Source organism: Pithys albifrons, chromosome 13 (assembly GCF_047495875.1).
Source record: "Pithys albifrons albifrons isolate INPA30051 chromosome 13, PitAlb_v1, whole genome shotgun sequence".
Classification (NCBI taxonomy): domain Eukaryota; kingdom Metazoa; phylum Chordata; class Aves; order Passeriformes; family Thamnophilidae; genus Pithys; species Pithys albifrons.
In genome coordinates this window covers 11,497,587-11,517,713 of record NC_092470.1, presented here as the reverse complement: position 1 = coordinate 11,517,713, position 20,127 = coordinate 11,497,587, and the positions used below count along the sequence as shown (strand labels likewise).

Genomic DNA, 20,127 nt, shown 5'->3' with positions numbered 1-20,127 from the left:
AGAAAGTAGGATGAGCTGGGATAAAAGCAAACCAAAACAAGAATTTGCTATAGCTCACCACTGCAGACTTACAAAGACTTCAGCATTTTTAAATCCAGCTCCCTAACAAAGAGCTCCTGGATTCAGTTACACTTCCACTGCCTGTCAAGGCAAAGCACCAGCTCTCCTGTCACAGCACGGCCCGCAGCTGCTCAGGAGTGCACAGACTACAGCCCTGATCTGGGGCAGAAGTAGCCTGACAGCATTCTAGAGACATCCATGTACCTAAACTCTTATCAGAAGATAAAGTTCCCCACTAAAACTATTTAAGTAGTTTCTGTTTACTCTAGAAGAATGCAAAGAAGAAACTTAACTGGGCTTTTATTAAGGGAAATGTGAAAGCAGCTAATTAATGTCTGAAATAATATATAATGTTTATTTAGGCCCTTTTTAAAATTTCCACCCTTGGTTTTTGAGGGGAACAAACAGTTGTTTGAGCTATTGATGCTTTTAGAGGCACACCTAGGTTAAATACCACATATTTAAATAATTACTCAGAAACCAAATATACTATTTTTAGAAATAAAGTAACCTTTTTTGATTTTTTTTTGTTTTTTGCAGGGTGGGGAAAAACAACTAATTAGATGATATTGAGAGACCACAACACAACTTGCACTTGGAAAAGGTTTTTATTTATAATAATTTCTTCCTGCATACTCAATTCCAGTAAAACTCACCCATGCTGAGTGGTATGTAGCACAAAGGCCTGTCTAAGCTGTACTGGACTCATACCTGGGACAGACTCCTCCCTGCCCTACTGGGAAAGGAGTGAAGACAATCATTTTAGAGGAACAAAAGACAGCAGTAAAGGGAGTGGAGGTCCTGGCAAAGCCAAGAAACACAGAGGAGATATTTGCTTTAACAGATGCAATTCTTCAGATTCTAGAGAGGGTGCAGTCAGAGAAGACAAACTGAGCAAGTTACCACTCTGCCCTCCCACCCATTCTCCTGATGCTTCCCTCCCACCAGCAGTTGTGTCCTCTGAGGGGCTGACTGGGCTCCCCAAACCAGCAAGTTACTTCCGGGGGGAGCAAGGGGGGGGAACCAAACAAACAAGTAGCTTTGATGTCAGAATGAACAGATTCAGATGCAAACTGGGCAGAAAACTAAGGCATAGGAAAGGATCACATGGCCAGGATCAAGGCAGGAACAAGGGAAGTAGGACATCCCATTTGGTAGCTGAGTTGATCCAAGCATACTGTCAAGGTACATCAAAATAATCCCCAAAAGCACACCAACTCCAGGCATCCAGGAAAGGACTACAGATCTGTCACATGAAGAGATTTCTCTTTTTAATCACATGATGTTCAGGAAGGAAAAGAAGCTAAGACTGTATTTCTTTATTCCTTGGAGAGCTGCCAGTAAAGCAAGAACGTATTGCCTAAGGTCACATTTTAGGTGAACAGATACCCTGCATTTGAGAAGAGCATCCATTCTCATCTGGCACTGAAGATTTTTTCCAAATTCATGGCATAATTAAAATCCAACTAACTCCTAACACATTAATTACAAAGGATTTTTCTTGTCCTACATGCAAAATCTTTACATTTTTCAGGAAAAAAAAAGAAAAATCCAGTAATGACACCCAAGAGGATAGTGAAAAAGACTAACCTTATCTCAGCAGTGCTAATTTTTCTACATCCTCTTTGCAGAGAGAAGAGAAAAGAGCTGCTCTGAATCCCCCTTGGTACCTCCTGAGCAAGCCTGGGGACTCACTGCCTAATTAGTTTTTGCGAATAATCCTCCCCCTCTCTGCCAAGTCCACCTGTATTCTGCAGATTGCCCACATGCATGTGACCAAAACACATTTTTCTACAACCTGAAAACAGGATTTTTCTGATGGCAGGTTTTCTACACCAGGAATAAAGCACAGCCCAAAGTTTACTGCATCCTGTTGCCCAGAAAAGTCCTGTGATTACACCAGCACAGATATTTCTCTCCTGGGCTACAAAAGGCCGAGCACAACCAGATGCCCCATCACACAGTGAATGACCCGTTTGTTTGCAGCCTTCACCAGCACAGAACCTTCACCTGTAACATTATCTGACAGCCCAAACCAGGGCAAGGATGAGAGTGTTTTCTGCCCTCTTTCCTTACAAAAGCAACATAAAAAGGCCACATTGTTTCACTAATGCATCTGAAACAGTTACAGAGAACTTAACAGCGAAGAGTCCCCAAGTTGCACACACAACTGTAAGATTTATAGGGAAAACTGCAAGCACAGAAACCATATGTTTTCTACAGCAGAAAATTTAAAAGGGATTTTTCTGCATAAGGTTTTTATAAAAAAAAAAAAAAGCAAGGCTAAGACAGATCAATTGCTTAATGAGGCAAAGGCATAAATTTTCATCAAGAGTATTTCTGAAGCTGGCACAAATTAAAAGGACAAAGGTTAGTTAAGGAGATCTTTCTGATTTTCAGTGCCTCCGGCTGCAAAGCCAGTTGATGCCAGTTTAAGAGGTGTATGTCCATCCCAAGCTCCACATCCATGCTCAGCGCCTCTGGCACAGGCTGAGATGGGTGTTCCCAGGGCTGCCCATGGGCCAGCCTGCAGCAGAACCCCGTGAACATCTTCAGCAGCACAGCTACAGAGTCAGTAAACTAAGTCTGTGAAATCAGGAGGAGAGAGCCTCCTCAAACTAGTTCCACATCCAAAGGCATTGCCACACCAGATGATGCTGAGCTCCTACAAAGTTGTGCAGGGTATTTGTCAGCTATGGGATCAGTGATTCATCACTCTTTCCCTAGTCTGAGATTACTACCATGAGAAGGAATTTCTTCAAGATCAATCTCCCTCAAACTTTTTGGCCAGAAGATCACCCTCAGCCATGTATTCTAATGTCTTCAGCTGAAGTTTTATTACATTTGATGTTTAACAGAATTCTGCAAACTACAGACAATACTGCAGCCAGGGAGTGCAGGAGAAACTGGTAAGACTGTGACATTTAAAACATCATTAACTGCACCTAGTCTTGTAGATTAACTGATTTTTATAATTGAAGAGAAAGGTGATTAACAGTTCTGTAATTACACAACTGGTACTTTTAGGCTTCAATCATGTGTCACTTAAGCACATGCATCATTTCACTTCTCCAGGTGACTGAAGTTACACCTGACTAAAGACATGAGTGACTGCAGCAGCAATAGGGACAGGCTTTGAAGTGAAACAGCTTTTCCAGACTGGCTCACACTAGAAGAGGGCATTAAGCTCAATCTCCAGGCAATTCTAATGATGTCAAACATCAGCATGACCATCTTTGAACCCACCCACACGGCTGCTGTGCTGAGCACTGGCAGGTACATTAGCAGAATGCAGCTCTGGTCCCTCCTAGACCAAAGAAAGAGGTTCAGCTTCCTGAGAAAGTTAAACAGGGATGGGAATAGCACTAGAAAGTAAATAAGCAGCATGTTAAGAACACAGAGAAAAAAATTGAGCAAGGTTTTGATATGTGAGACAAGTTACCAGCAGTGAATCATTTGCCAACTGAAATAACTTGATGGGAGGGGTCAAACTCATCTTGATGCAGCTCAGTTCAGAGACAGGTTGGAGCACTGCACATCTGGTAAAAACAAGTGCTCTTGCATCTGTTAGCACACATTCAGAAAAGTAGGTCAAGAAAAACATCCTCTGTAAACATGAATTTAGATACAGGAGTATTCAGGAATAGGTTCTTTGGGCCTGCAGTACAATCAGACAAGGTCTACAATGCCATTTGAGTTATACTTCGAAGAGGCTACAGAACCTGAGCTGTGATGGCACAGCTCCATCCCTGCCTGTACACAAGGCTGTAAAACACAGAAAACATTTCTGTGTAGTGTCTGATATACAAAGCAACCAAACACTTACTAATGTGATGGCAAAAATCAACTCTCAGGCACCATAGAGCAAGTTTCCAATCCAGCTTCACAGCTCATGTCATGTTTGGGGTGCCAGCATCCCATTTTCCTAAGCCTCTGCACATGACCCCAGCCTACCTCATACCAGCAGCGACATCCACACAACAGTCACCGGGAAAGCCAATTCGGGGAAATGACCAATAAAATAATGCAAAAAAAAGGAGATGATTAGCAGTTTATTCAGTTCAGATCCCTGAAACAGTGACTGAGCACAGAGGGAAGCACAAAGGGACAGGTGAAAGGGTGACAGTCAGGGTTAGAGGTGTTTAGACTGGATTACAACCACACCTTTGAGAAAAGTTTTGGCAGATGTGGGAACACTTTACAAAGGTCTTGAACAACAACTCATAATCTGATCTTATTACCCTGCAACACACACAGCCACATCTCAAGCACTCCAGGTCAGTCAGCAAATATATTGTCAATAAAGTGAGTAATAGTGGGAAGAACTGAGCTGTTAAATTATACTAGCTCTAAGAGTGCCCCAAGCACAGAAATTTGTAAGCAATAACTGCTTGTGAAATACTGTTTTCCTAACAAAGCATCTAGAAATTCATTTGAAGAAGGCATAAATGTAAATCTATTAATTAAATTCAAAATTTAACAGCTGAGCTTTTGAAGTCCACATCTCACAAAAACTTTGCAGCATTAAACAAAAAATTAGCAGACATTTGGATAAGAACCATCAGCCAGGGACACCTTGCCAAATTCCACCCAGCACAAGTCAGGGGACTACAAAGTGAAAACTCTTAGCAGGTGACAAGAATCAAGTAGATAAGATAAAGAAAGTAAGTCCTGCTTTGGATAGAGGTAAGTGTGAACAAAGCATGGAACAGAAGCTGGTATTCAATTACAAAAACCATTGTGCTAAGACTGACTGAACTCTAACAGACACTTTCCCAGGCTTTGAGGATTATGGAGTTATGGTGAAAGACTGAACACCTAGATTAAACTAATTTAGAGCTGTAACTGAGACAGTGTTCTCAAGCAAGAATGCTTTAGTGTGTAACACATCAAAAATATACCACAGTAATAATCTGAAAAATTGCCAACCAAGAATAAAACGAAAAAAATAAAAATCAGTAAACCAGAATTTAATAGACTAATGTCAATTCTCAGAATCTGCAGCTTCTTTCTTTTTTTAAAGTCTGCTATGATTTGCAGTAGACAATAAAAGAAAGAATCAAATAGCACTGGGAATCATTCAGACCAGGCTTTGGGATCCATGACTAGGAAGTAAAAAGCTTGACCAATCTGCTACAGACCTTTAAAGAGCTCCAATGCTCTCCGGCTCAGAAAGAGGGCTCACCAAATTCTTGCTGTTACTATTACTAGCAGTAACTCTGGACACTGTTAAGATTCACATGTGCATCATTTTCAGATGTAGACAAACTATAAGCACACACCTACACTCTCTAAACCTGTGTATTGGCCAGTTGCACACTCATTGCAGAACACATGATGTGTATTTAAACAGAATAAACACTTCATGTTGGACTGTATGGGAATGTAAACCAGTGATCTCCACGGACAGGTCGAAGCTGAAGTACCAATAAAGCTTCAACAGGATTTACAACAGCTGTTTCTGAAGCTGGATTATCTGAAAACATTAGCTATCCAACTACACACAACAGAGCACCAACTTGATTACTGAATCGGCCTCTAAAATTCTGATCTTACACCTGTAGAAAAATCAACAGATAGACCAGCACACAAACTGTATGGCATCCTCTTTCAGCTGAAATCAAATGACATAAAGATGGGTTGGAATACATTAACTCAGTAACTGCACATTTGCCATAGACAGAGTGTACAAACATTTCAGAGAATGAGACAACATAAAAAGCATGAAATGGATCAAGTTAGAATGAGTTGTAAGAGTCTTCAGGAAAAAAACATACTGCTCTTAATAACATAAGTATTAAATAGTCAATAACTGCAATGTAACTTCCGTGATTTTTTTTAAACACAAGAAATTTACATAATTAAGGATTAATTCAAGCCTACCACTTCAGTAACATCAGAGCTTTGCTTTAGTTAAGGGGAAAAATGCATAACTTATAAACTCAGTTTCAGTGAGCTGTCAGTTTGGTACCACACTGGAAATTCTCCTTGGCAATCAACCACTACCTTTATGTTACAGACTAGTCCTGTAACTTCCTTATACATGATGCTGTCAAACCACTTGCCATAGCTCAGTATTACAGTGCTCTCATAAGGCAGTTTTTCAAAACTATCAAAACCACCATCAGCAATACAGTCATTTTTCTCCCTGTATTTTCAATACATTCAGAAGATTTTTCACCCAAATTTTGTGAAGAAAATAAAAGCCCTATACAGTCAAGGATAAAAATGCTATTTATCACAATCTCTCTTGTTTTTTGTATTTCAGTATACCATCAAAGTTCACTGGCCTTTCCTTCTGGGAAGGAACAGAGGAGTGAAAAATCTCCTCTGCTCGCCCAACAGCACTTAGACAATCTGTGCTGTCCCTTCTTCTTCTGGGGAGAACAACAAACTCAGCTGTGCTGGGCGTCCAGCAAACCTGGGAGTTACAGGAAGGGGCTCATGCCCCTGCTTTTAAAGGGCTCACATCTACTTTACATGCTAAGCAAAATATAGGGGTAAAAGGCTGAAAAGAACTCACCACTCCTCTAGGAAAACAGCATTCCTTCCATCAGTGGAACAGCTGTGATGGAGACACAGCTGCCCTGCTCAGGTCTGTGGTCCCACCCAGGCAGCAGCCGCAGTTCAGTGGCTGCTACACAGAGACAAGTCCCCTTCTGCACATCCCACTGCCCCCCGCACGGCGCAGGGATGCCAAGCTAATCCTGGGCTGAGCCAGGCCGGGGAGGGGGGGAAGTTTGCCAATACAAAGGTTTGGGGTGGGTTACTTTTTCTGTTCTTTTGTTAGATTAGCTTTCTATTACTTGAAATACAAAAACACCTACAATTTAAGCAAGAGAAAAGCTTACCATAATAAAATAACAGAAACCAAGTATTAGGCAGATAATTTTCAGTACGGGTTGTATCACAGTATATTAACATGACACCATCACCTCTACATTCTCCTTATGTGAACAAAAACAATGGGATTAAATCAAAAAAGGGTAATTACAAGACTGCAGAAACTACAACAGAGGGAAAAAAAGTTTCAGGCCAGGAAACACAAAGAAAGCATGCAATAAATGTCCAAGTTTTACCATGGGTCAAGTGGACTATTTATTGTAGAACCAATGAAGCACATAGACTCATTTGTCAGAGGCCACAACTATTTGTCAGTATCAGAGGAAAAAAGTGACAGATCGTTAATAATCATTTAAATGCCTTATCTAAACACACTAAGAGATTATCCAGTAATTTATTGGCTGAAAAGTCACTGCCGAAATTTCAACCACTGAAGTTAAAATGTGCCAAGATGGAATTATTGATAGAAACAAAAAACACCACCTCAAAAGCAAAACTTTGATTCTGAAAACGTTTGTCTTTATAAAAAATGGACAAAGAACTAATGCTACTTTTTTCAGCAATTAAAGGGGTACACAAGTACTGCCACCAAAGAAGACATTGTTGAAGTAAATTAGGAATTCCAATTGAAATAAATATCAATTAAAAAAAACTAAGATAAATTTTTCAGGCTAACTATATCAGCATGAGGAGTGTAATTTCATAGTTTCATGTTGTCTTGATATTTCAAAGCCTAAGCTACAGTTTAAAAATCCATTCCCAAGTCTTTAAAGACTGAAACTTCAAATTTAGGTTTGTTTCAGACAATAAGCTGACAGCACCAGAAATTTAGTAGAAGTGTCACTGCAAACTCCTAATTAGGCTAATCAGGGTCTTTCTTGAAAAGAAAAACAACTTACTATGCAAAATTCTATCAAGAACACCCATTTAGACATTAAAAGCATCTCCCTTCACACACAGTTTTTGACAAGTCCTCTTAAAAGTTTATTTGGAACATTACTGACATCAAATCACAAATCAGTATGGCCAAACTCTTACTGTGTCAGCATCAATTATTTAAAGTCAAAACAATATTGTTTTGTTTAGAAAACAGTAATCTTTCAGGACTCTTCCACAGGACTGAATGGCTAAGAGAAATGCACCTTATGAAGTGACATGAAAGAGAAGCATGAAAAGTCTGGGTGTTGGTCCAGAGATTCCAGGAAAGGGAAGCACAGCAAGTGGCAAAGATAACTATGAGAAAAGAGAGGGCTTTGGATGTTGCAGTCTATCACCAGCAGAGCAGAGAAAGCAGGGCTGACGTGGTAAGACAAAATGGTAATGCCGCAAGACTAATTAGGCAGAGCCTCAAGGGACAAGAAATGAAAGTTTAAAACACAGTGGAGTAACTACAAGATAAACCACGTGGGGAGGTAGATGGTCTGATACAGTATCTTTAAATGTGAGATAACTGTCAAATGCGAGATGATGTTTGAAAGTGCCGTTGAATGACAAGTGAACATTACCCTTCCACTCTCAGCTCAAGCAAGCAAAAAAAATCAAAGTACAACAGGAAACTAAGGTACAAACAGTCCAAAGCCAGCCTGAACAGCTCCACATGCACAAAGGCTTTCTCCCCCTCACTTGGAACAGCAAAGTCAAGAATGGCCTCATACCAGAAGCTGTGAAGGATGATTTAGCAGACACTTATCTCACCCACACAGACACATTTAAAAAAAACCACTGAGCAGCCGGAATTGCCACATCGAACAATTCACTCTTCAGAATAATTCCTGATTTAGTGTTGGACACTGTCCAGCAATTATTCAAAGCTACTAAATTGTCATGGAGCAGTAGAGAAATTTTTAACAAAATGAACATGCATTAAAATGTCCTATATTCAACTCAGGCAAAACACCTGTTAAACAGTGGTTTCAAAATATTTTGTAAACACGCAGCAAATATAAAACACTGCAAACTGTTACAATGCCAGGAAAAGTGTTGAGCCTCGAGTTAACAAATCTATGATGCTTAAAACCAACGTGTACGTCAGCACCAAAACACCCACCAGAGCTAAACTAAAAAATCAAAGAAAACAAACTCCATTCCCCAAAACTAAAAACAAACCAGCAAAAAAAGCCAACACCAAATTACTTCAGTTGAGAAGAGCAAGTACCACACAAGTGGGAGACAAGCACTCTTTCAAGTCAGAAAGGAAAGCTGCACTTTCAGCTTCTTCCTAGGGGAGTGCTGGATTTGTATATTCTAGAAAAAGACAACCCACATTTCCACACAGCTCAGATATACACGGAGATGGAAGAACTGGCGGGCATTGAATCCTTGTGGGCCGGAACAAAATACTGTGAAATAAAACACCTTTATTTAAAATGAAACAGAGCATTTAACCAGCAAACAGATCATAGAAATTCACACTTAGATGTTCAAAATTATTTGAAAGCACTTTATGTGATGAATCACTCTAAATTCTGTAAATACGAATTAAGGAATAAACTTACAGAGATAAAGAACTGCGTTGAAACCAGAAGAATGAGCTGGAATTAAAACTGTGTTCGCTTAGACACGCTCATATATCGCTTTCTAAACGTTTATACCCTCCCTTGTATACGACAACACGAAGAAACTAAGAAAAATAACTAGGTGTAAAGATGAGAAGGGGGTAAACCGCGCAGCGCTGCGCGTGAATTCCGGCCCGACATCAAACTGCCCCGCCGGACGGGCAGCGCTCGGAGCGCGCCCGGGGCGGGCGAGGGGCAGCGGAGTCTCACACGGCGGCGCGGGTCGTTCCGGCCGGGCCCGCGGGTGCTGAGCAAGGAACGCCCGCCCGCTGTCGGGGGCCGACCCCGCTGCCTCCCGCCCCGGGGGCACAGCCCGGCCCCGCTGCCTCCCGCCCCGGGGGCACAGCCCGGCCCCGCTCCCCGCCGCACGGGCAGGGCAGGGCAGCGGCGGGAGGCGGCTCGGGGCGGCCGGGCCCCGCGACAGCCGGCTGGGACAGGTCTGATCCAGCGGCCCCGTCCCGTTCCTTCCCCCCGGCCCCGCCGCCGCGGCACCCCCGGGGCACCCACCACGCTCACCATTCTCCTCAGGGCCGGGCTGGGTCTCGGCGCCGACTCTGGTTCTCCTCTCGCCGGGCAGCTCCTGCTCGTGGTTCGGCGTCGGCGGTGGCGGGGCCTGTCTCCATCTATCGGGGCTGGGCTCGGCGGCAGCGGAGGGCTGGGTGGGCAGCGCCCGGGCGAGGACGGCGCACCGGGGGCGAAGGCAGGCGCGGGGCGCGGAGGACGGCGCTGGTTCGGCTCCACACCGGGACCCAGGGCTGGCAGCGGTCTCGGCCCGGCGCCTCTTTCTCATAATTGTGCGACTCGGCCGGTGCAGGAGCCGCGGCGCTGCCGCGTCAGCTCGCACCGCCCCCGGGAGGAGGGGGCGGCCGGGACGGCGCTGCCCGCACGGGCCGGGGGCGGATTGGTGCCTCCGCACGGACGGGGAGCCGCAAGCAGGGTCTCGAGATGCCCCGAGCAGGTGCCGGTAGTTACCGGCGCGCAGCGGCCGCGCTGGCCGAGGAGGTGTTAAAAATGGACCTTCCCGGGACAGATACCCACCCGGCCCGGAACGCGCGGTCAGAGGTGGGGGCTCCGCCTCAGAAAGCCCCGTACCCTCCGCACAAACACCGGCCTTGCCTCGGGCTGCACGGCTCCCTCGGGGGCAAGGACCAGCGCTCCGCTTCCCGGTACAGAGTGTCACCTCAGTCCGGGCACAGGCACGTCACCGCCGGCTGCTGCCCCCGGAGAGGGACCCGGCGTTATTCCTTATTTGAACTACAGAGCAGGGGACAGCGTGAGCTGAGATTCGTTCACGCTTTTCCTGCCTGTCCTGCTCACACTGGCGGTGCCCGAATCCTGTAACGGGCCTGAGCGAAACCGAAGGAAAGTTCGTTTTGGGCGGAGGGGGAGGTGTATGCGTACCTTCCCCTGCAATGAAATCAGTGCCCAGGTTAGATTAGGAACTGCCCAGGGCAGGAGCCCTGTCTTCTTTTGTCCCTATATGCAATCTGCAAACTTCGAGTAGCGGTACCACACATGAAAAACCTCATACAGTAATTTCTACCACATGTGTCATTATGTATCTTTTGCAACAAACTATGCAACCGTAAACTGCACTAGTAAGGGAAGAGAGATGTTTCCTAAATACGGAATATTAGGGATGTCATAGAAAAATCTCGCATCTAAAACATACGTCTAATATTGTATTAAGACATTAATTTTTATTTAAGATATATGCAGTTCAATAGGTCAGTGTTTCCTTTGCAATGGAAGGTGAGTTAAAACTGGCTCAAAGGTTCTGCTAACATTTTTTAAATGCCATACGAGAGCAGTAATTACATATAAACTCCATCCAAACATTCATTACTAATTTAATTTTTTTTATTTTTCATTGACAGGTCTGGTCATTTGTCAGCTGCTGTGAGTTGTTGAACCATGTGCCATCATCTGTCTCCCCTTGCTGTGAAATGTCACCATGAACTCTGCCACAGTGTTGGGCTGAGCTGACTGTGCTCACACCTGAACCACGGGCTTGTGCTCATACAGCTCTGCTCATACAGCCAAAAACTGATGAGCCATGGCATGACAAAAACAGTCTCTTCAGAGTCTGAGGGTCGGCACACTACCAAATTCACTAGACACATTCCAATTATTATAAAAATCAAACCAAGCACTTAAAAAAAAAAGCTGCAGAGGTGGTACCTGCAAGTTTGAACAGAACTGTAGATAACGAGAAACAAAACATCCTCGCATTAACAGCCATTTAGAAGAGCAGGTCCAGTTGTAAATTCTAGTATCAGAACCCCTTTGCTGCAAACAATAGGTGCAAATTTGAGAAGACTCAGCAGCTGTGGCATCCAGCTCCCATTAGGGTGTTGCTGCAGGGAGTTCCTCTGCTGCAGGGGAGCTCCTTATGCTTGCTTTAACTTCAGAAGAATTCGTGCTATTTTACATAGATATGAAAATTAGGTTCCTAGGACTCTCAATTTCCATAGAATAGGAAAATTTGGCTTTTCCAGGAAAAAGTTAAATTAGTTCTGAGTACAACAAACCAGCTACATACACTCTCTTATTGCAGAAGTCCTAAGCTTGCTGATCTTGCAGCTACTTGTTCCTGCCTGGATTCCCATGTGCTAGTTCTTGGCTTAGGGAGCAGGAACAGAAGGAGCAGTGGAGGCCCAGTAAATTATTTTTGGAGATGATTCAAGAACTTTCCAAAGGAAAGTAGAGAAAATGGGGGATTTCTGAGTTCTTCAATTAACACCATAAAACATTTGTGAGAAATTACCCCATTCCTGCTTCCTCTCTTCCTCTTCTTCCATTTCTAATTATTTAATTATCTAAAGCTGAAATCCCAAACTGAGTTAATGAGAACATTCTTCTATGCCTAGATCCTTCATCTCATCTCATAGCAATAATTGGGCTCTATACTGGTTATCATGTTGGCCTCTAAGTTTAATATTTGAAATCCAAGTGCTCCAAGGAGCAAGGAAATTAGGAAAAGCTGGAGGCCAGCCTGAGCATAAATCTGTTCTGATACAAGCTGCTGTTTAGAACATAGAAGCACAAAATCAATAGATTGTAATAGACCTCTGAGATCATCAAGTTCCGTGCTTAAGGTGAGGAATTTCCAAGCTTTTTTCTTCCTGTTGATCCTGCAAAACTGTGGAGAGAATGACACCAAATTGTTAGAAAGTTCAGCTGCGATAAGCTTAGCTGGAGAGAGAGCACATTTGTTTCACTGGAAAAGCTTGTGATGAAAATGAAAGGAAAATGAGTCATCAACATCCTCTCTGCCTGGTGCTGTCTGGGGGAGCCTCAGAGTGTTGGGAATGGGGGGCAGGACACAGCACCATAGGGAGATACAGCCCTGGCACCTGGCAGTGATGGCACATGGCCTAAGGAAGTCACCTTTTACCCTCTTATTACTTTGATCAGCCACACCGAACATGGCATGATTTGATCCTAAGCCAGCAGAGTTAGTCATACAAAGGTGAATCCTTGTACATTCAGATGTACCTCAGCCTCAGAGGGCTGAGCAGTAGGATAAATATTTGTTGCTTGCCATACTGTTACCTTTCAATCACACAAATAGTCAACTCAAAATTCCTCTGATATCTCCTTCCAAATTAACAGCTGTCAGTTGTGAATGACAAGGAGATAATGAAGTATTTTTTATACTTTACTGCATTTAAGGACCTTTAACCTGAAGCAAGCTTCTGCTATCTTGAATATAACTGAGTTAAACAAAGCTCCTTTTGTTATGTGGTTCCTGTATCTCATTTTTCTATCTCAAATCAAGCTATCAGTCTGTCCTTGATATATTCTGTTATGTAATCAGAACTAGTAAAATGTGTGATGCCAACATAATAGGTTCTAGATCACATTAAACCACCTGTAGCTGGATCTCACTAGAAGTGCTAAAGGGTAAGAAACCTCTCTGAGGAAGCTCTTATCTCCATATTGCAATATCCAGTAGCCAGGATGCTGCCATTTGATTACTCACTCACCTTCACACAGATGAACTACTGACTCATGCACAGAAAAAAAAAATACAGCATTCCTCTTGATGACAAATTGGATGAGTTACCATTAAATAAAAGTAATCTGGTTTTTACTTTGACTCCACAAAAAGCTTAACTTATTCAAAGTAAGTGCTGAAATTCAAGTAGTTAAATCAGTTGCAAATGCCAGCTGATAAGGAGATCTAGTTAATATCCTACTCAAGGTCACACAGATTCTTTGTAGAAAACCTTTTTTTGTCCCTTACTGAAGCAATGAGTGGCAGAAAAGTTATTATCAATTAGTTTTTCATATTTTTGAAATGGGTGAATTATCTCAAATGCCTTTTTTTTCCTTTGGCCACAGGTTTGCCCATTTCTGATTTATCCTGGTAAATCTTAGCTATAGTTACAGTGGCAACTCACCAGTTTACATTCTGACTTACTCCTGAAAACACCTTTTTTTTCCCACATGAACGTTCAAAATATATAAAGTAGGGCAAAAAAACATACTGATACAGGTAATGGGATCTGCAAGTCCCCTCCATTATTTGAGAAAGGTTTTTCTAGTGCTGGTGTTACTGACCTTCTGTGACAAGTTTGTCCAGTACCAAATAATGTTACAAACACACAACTTAGCAGCAATTCACATTTAAGTGTAAAATTCAGGGTAAATTCAAGATATACTAGGAGGAAAATAATGTACAAAAAGTTAAGTTTGCATATTTAATGGTCATGAAACAAATTATCCCCTGTAGCTGATTTAGACTTCACTCTCACAAGCAATGCATGTATTTAAATTAAAGTAACAAAACTGCTCATGTATTAAAATTAACAAAATAACACGGTCATCTCACTGTACCAAGTAACCATAAGATGGAAGATGGAGGTAGCTGTGCCCTTGGAGATACGAGACCTCATCTGGTGTCACCTGAAGGCCACCAGTGCCTCAGCTCCTCTCTAACAACACTCCTTTAGGTGTTAGCCAAGGGCTAGAGCACAATGCCCAGTCAGCCGTTCACTTTGCAGCACAGATGCAGGAATGGTATGGGAGGCTTCGCAGTTTGTCAGGGCTTCGGTGCTTTGCTGGGAATGGCAAATCACCCCCACCAACAGGAAAGGGCTGTAGGATGGCTTTCTGATGGACCACAAGGGGCCAGGTGACCAAACACAGCAAGCTCAAAATGCAAAAATGAGTAACTCAAGTTCAGCTTTGCTTGTCATATCCAAAGAGGCAACTGAGAGGGTGGGTTTTGCAGTTTTAAAATCTGCATTAAAGATATTCCATATTAATAGGAAGGGGCATCAAGTTAATGAGCTAATTGAGCACATGCAGTTCTGAATGTGCGATGTTTCCTTTCACATGCTCCCTGAGTGAACAAAAAGAGATACATTACCCAAGCCATTCTCTGAAGTCAAATATATTTGGGAACATGATACATCACTTCCTGCTCAGAAAACTGCTCAAGTTTGAGAGCTTAACCCACAAAGGCTGCGGTCTTGCACGAAACTGCCAAGGGTGTGCCACACTCATCTCTATTTAGATGTGTAAAACCAGTAGCTGCCAGGAACTGCATGGGTATATTTACAACATAATGGCAACCCTTTGCAAGATTTAATCTGCCTTTAAAACGACTTTATCTCAGTTTTGTTCCTTTTGAACTTTCTCCCCCCATACATTTTTCGGAATTTCTCAAGCTTCCCTGTGAAAATTGTTCCTGCTGCAGTCTTTGGGCTCACCAGCTCCTGTTTTCACTTGTCAGCAGCTGAGCAGTTGCGGGGTGGTCAGACACGGAGGTGGTCTTGGCACAGAGGTGCCCCATGTGCAAGAAGTGCAGCATCTCCTTCCAGGGCAGCACTGCCTGAACCAGCAGGGAAAACAGCAAGAGACAGAGGTGCCTGCGGTTTAGAAACTGGGGACAAGTTCACAGAGCTCTGCTTCTTGATGTTCTGTTTTGTAATCCAAGGATAGGTAACCCATAATCAAAATGCAAAATTTTAAGTATCCCTTTTATATGCAACTGGTCTTAATTGTCCAATTTTAAATGCTTATTTGACAGTGACCATAACAAAAGTGTCACTTTGTCCTGTAGAGGTTTGCTGTTCCATTTCTTGAAGAAAGAGGTACCAGTAGGCAGCATTTGCTCTTGCTTCCATTGTTACTATAATGTAAATTTATTTATAAAATTTATTTTTGAAATCAGCTACCACAGAAATAGTCACCAGATAAATACCTGTTTGCTAATTTTCTGCAGTTAGCTGCCTTAAATCCATGAGTACAGATCAATTTCCCAACATAAATTTCCATTACCTTTTGAAAGAAATATTTAATTAAAAGAGGCACACTTTTCTTGTAGCTTTGACAGGGACACATCACAACAAAGGTAGAAATTAAATTAACTGAGCTATTGCTGAACTTCTAAATGTACCAATTCCTGTCAAGTTTCCTTGTATTCCCAAGCATCTACAATACACAAGGTGATATATTCTGGTAGCCTTTCTGCAAAACATGGGGAGAACCATCACAGGCACATTTCAGCCTCTCATTAAATTGCAAAAACCCTCCCTTACTTTTTCTTGCTTCCAAATCTAAACCTGGCTGATACACCAAAATTAATGCAACCCCAGAAAGTCAGTGGGGCCATAACACAAATAAGGACATGCAGATGATCAGCTTATTTTAAATTACTGTTACTGGTGGACTGAGCTGGTGGGTACAATGGCTGTGCTTGTTTTCATAGAACCCAAAAGCTTAAACCTCCTCATTAATGGTCTCCATACTGGAACAGAAGAGCATATTATTGTCTAAGACAAATTAACGTGCAAAGACACTTAAAACATTTTGGCACTGCCCCAAACAGAAAAGAGGAGCAAAGAGCAAGGAGAGAGAACAGAAACCAGACTGGAGACTACCTGTGAGCACACTCCCAACCAAAAGATGAAAGCTCTTTGAACTAAACACTTTCTTGGTTAAAAGGTCTTTGAGCTGCAAGCAAAAAACCTACTCTCAGCTATTTGATGCCCTCCGTATTCAGGGAAACAGGATCTTGCACATTCTTTATCAATAAGAGGAATTCCAGAGATACCTGAGCCTCCACCATCAAGAATACAAAACCTTGAACCTTGATCACTCACTTCTGACAAAAGGGATAACAGTCTGAGTTGCCCTCCCCCTTACTCCCTCAAGAAATGTAAAGATAAACCATTCACTCAGAAAATGTGCTGTATAGGCTACTTGAAAATAAAACAGTTCTTCAGCTTCTGAGAGTATTACAAATCCAAAGACAACTTTTAAATATGCTCAAATGTAACAGTTTACTGTAAGTAAATTATTCCAATTGAAAAAAAATCAAACCCATGTTCTGGTGATAAACTTTGAGTTTTCCCATTAAGAAAAAACTTGCAGATTATTGAAGCTGGAAAACAAGCAACATCAACAAAATCCTTAATAATCAGAGCAGTAGAGGTGGAATGCTCCTCTGAGGTTGCCTACTCCAACCCCTCTGCTCCGAGCAGGCTGCCAGGCCTGTGTCCACTTGTTTATTGAGTATTTCCAAGGATGGAGACTCCACCATCTCTCTGTGCAACCTATGCCAGTGTTTGACCACACTCACAGGGAAAAGCTTATTCTTGTGTCTAAATGGAATTGTACTGTAAAGATTGGACTGATCTAAACAGGCAAGCATTCTCTCCCCTAGCAGAAACTACCTCTCTTCTTGCAGTTTTGAGTTTTGCAGTTCTGCCAGTGTGTCCCATGGAGCAGCCTTAACAACGGATTGCTGGGGAACAGACAGTGAAAAACAAGTTTACTGATTGCAGTTTATCTGTTCTTAACTTCTCTGGTTTTTTAAAATAAGTACATTCAAAGAACATTTTAGAAGAGTTTCCTCCAAAACTTAAACCAAAATGAAACAAATGTTTAAGTACTCACTTACTGTGAGTCACTGCTGCTGGAACCTGCAGTGTATGAACAAAACAGGCTCGAAATACTTAAAACATGTTACACACAAACACACTATCACAGGGATGTCTCAAGGATCACATATCAAGTGTATTCAGGGTCAGTGATTTTTTTTTCTTTTCCCTTGCCAACATTTCCAGCCCAGCCTGGGTTCCAGGTCTGAGGCATGGCTGTTTCTGCCCTCATGTCTAAGGCTGAGGGCCTCCAGCTCAGCAATGCTGCTGCTGCTGCTCTGTTGTTTCCTGGGCTGAGTGCAAGCAGCTTGTTACCATCAAGAAGTTTGTACCTGTTAGATTTCCAGCTCCCTTCTGTCAGGTGTACTTTCACAGAGCTCATGACTACCAGCTGTGCAACAAGCATTTACTGATCAGACCAGTCAAACTGATGTAGGTCAGTTCATAGACTTGGTTCCCTGATCTTCACTCCAGAAAAAAAAACAGTGAAAAGCAATCCACTAAACCTACCACACATGTACTTACAAACGGAATCACAACTTGGATACATGGACAAAAACTGCAACTACACATTTATGGGGGTGTATCATGGATTTTTAATTTACTTGGTATCATGAAGTGTCAACTGTTTTGCCACAAACATTCACAGTAAGAAAAAGATGAGTTAGAACAAAGCAATTACTCAACTATTTTTTTCCAAGTAACATTTATTAATAACATTCTTAAGGTGATAACTTAAAAGAGTCATAAGGAAGGGGGCTGTTGTCAGTAAACATACAATGAAAAGGTAGTAAGATTTTTCTATTAAAGTATGACTAATAAGGCTTTTAACAGTGTTTAGCTTAACCAAATTCAATATTAGAAACATTCAAAATTGCTAAAGTGTTGTAATCAGTTCTATTGAACTTACAAAACCTCATTTCAGTAGTCAATACTAACCTAGTGTTTATATAAAATTTTAAACTCCGTTCTTACATTGTAAACAAAGAACCTAAGCATTTGAAATAAAAAAGTTAGTTTACATCCCATTAAACTGCAGCACGTGTGTGAAACCTCAGGCATGATCAGGTATGGAGCATATTAGGCACAGAACAAGACAGAGCTTCCACAGCCAGCTGCTGAATACATTTACATTGCCAAAGGTCTTTATTTATACCAATTCCATTCTTGTTTATAGCTGTAAAAGCTGAAAATTTAACAAACCATCCATGTAGATTTCAAGGAGATAAAGAAGTCAGGGCTGTGAATTGTGCATGACTTTGAATGAGTTATGACTTCTTTATCTGCTTCAGGAATTTTCAGAAACTTTTTCTAAACCACTGAACTTTGGCAGACACTGGGCTTGTCAAAGAGCATGACAACACATCAAAAGACACATTTTCAGCATTTTCAGTCTGCTGTTGGAACACTGAGGTACGCTGTCATTTATGGTGAAATGCCAGTCAAATAAAAGCAGAAGATGACCATTGCATTCAGGCTGTCAGCTCAAGTGAAGGGGGGAACTACTAACATATAAAAACTGCTTGTAATTCCTGTTTCCTTAGCGAAGCTGCAAACAAGGTGGGTATCTTACCCACATCAACTGGCACCACGGTCAGTCTCAGTGAACAGCTGATGCCCAGCCTGTCAGTCTGTCTGCTCATGGCTCTTGCAAACCAAAGTTTAGATTCAAAATAAGCTACATAAAGCAGCGAATTTGCAGAAGCCTTGGTTAACTGCCAGTAGAGATTTACAATTGCCTTAATTAGCACACTTTCACGGTAAATCTAGCTAAACTAAGCTAGATTTAATCTGGGTAAATTTTCCTGAGCCGACACGCCCCAAACTAAAACGCCCCAATGTCTAGAGGTGACCTTCAGATGAACAGGGAGGTGCTTGCATGAGGCACTGCAGGAAAGTCTCCCTTGCCGCTGCCCAGCATGTGCTTACTGGGTTGTTTTCCCAGGGTTCTTGAACTTGTACTGGCTATAGGAATGACATTCATTTAAAGAATAGGAAAAATGCTTTAACAACTACCTGACATTAGCACTAAGTGAACTCAATGGTCTCCCGCTGTTGCCTTCTCCAGTTTTCTTTGGTGTGAGGTGTTAGCATTACAGCTACACAAATTTTCTATGCCTAATCTCCTTCAATTTGCAGTTTCCTGAAAAAATAACAAGTGTCAAACAAACTCAAACTCTTCTAAATGCAAGTAATGATTTAAACTACTTATCCTTTTCCAAGTCTTTAAGAGCTAGAACAAATTAAGATTAAAGAAGTTAAACACATGCATTGGCCTTAACTAGCACAGGCACTACTAGCACTATTCAAACCTGTTTTGTCTATCAATTGCAAAGTATTTTCAAAAACAGTTTAAAAAAAAAGTCTGGTGCAGATGCAAAAGGTAAAAACAAAAAACCCTCCTTTCCCCATCCCTTTGAACTGATCCACAGCCAAATGAAGACCATGAATACAGACCTCCAGAGTCAAGTCTTAACCAGTAGAAGAGCCAGGCCAGAGTTAACATTTCACCCCACGCCCCAAAATAGCATTTATTGAGCAAAAAACCTCTTGCCTTTCGCACCATCTTGTTTGTCAACTATTCCAGCTGCACAGAAGTTTTCAAGACCACTGTGTAAGTACCTTTTCCCCCACCCTTTAATTTTTTTAAATGTTTGGTGATGTACATAATTCAAAGACTTGCATCAAAGTTTAACAATTTTCACAATTAAGGCATAAGCCAGTGATACAATGGAGGGGGCAGAGAGGAAGAGCTCACAACCCCACACTAATTT

At 42.0% G+C, this 20,127-nt stretch overlaps 1 protein-coding gene across 4 annotated transcripts in view; it reads right to left on the bottom strand.

The window, feature by feature from the left end:
• TRPM7 (transient receptor potential cation channel subfamily M member 7) overlaps positions 1 to 10,253 on the bottom strand; it is a 54,301-nt gene extending 44,048 nt beyond the window's left edge. For all 4 annotated transcript variants that reach the window (XM_071568987.1, XM_071568988.1, XM_071568989.1 and 1 more), the window contains exon 1: positions 9,975 to 10,253. In XM_071568987.1, the coding sequence (XP_071425088.1) occupies positions 9,975 to 9,977 (3 nt within the window). In that variant the 5' untranslated portion in view covers positions 9,978 to 10,253. The remainder of the gene's footprint in view (positions 1 to 9,974) is intronic.
• Between the last annotated feature and the right edge of the window lie 9,874 nt (positions 10,254 to 20,127).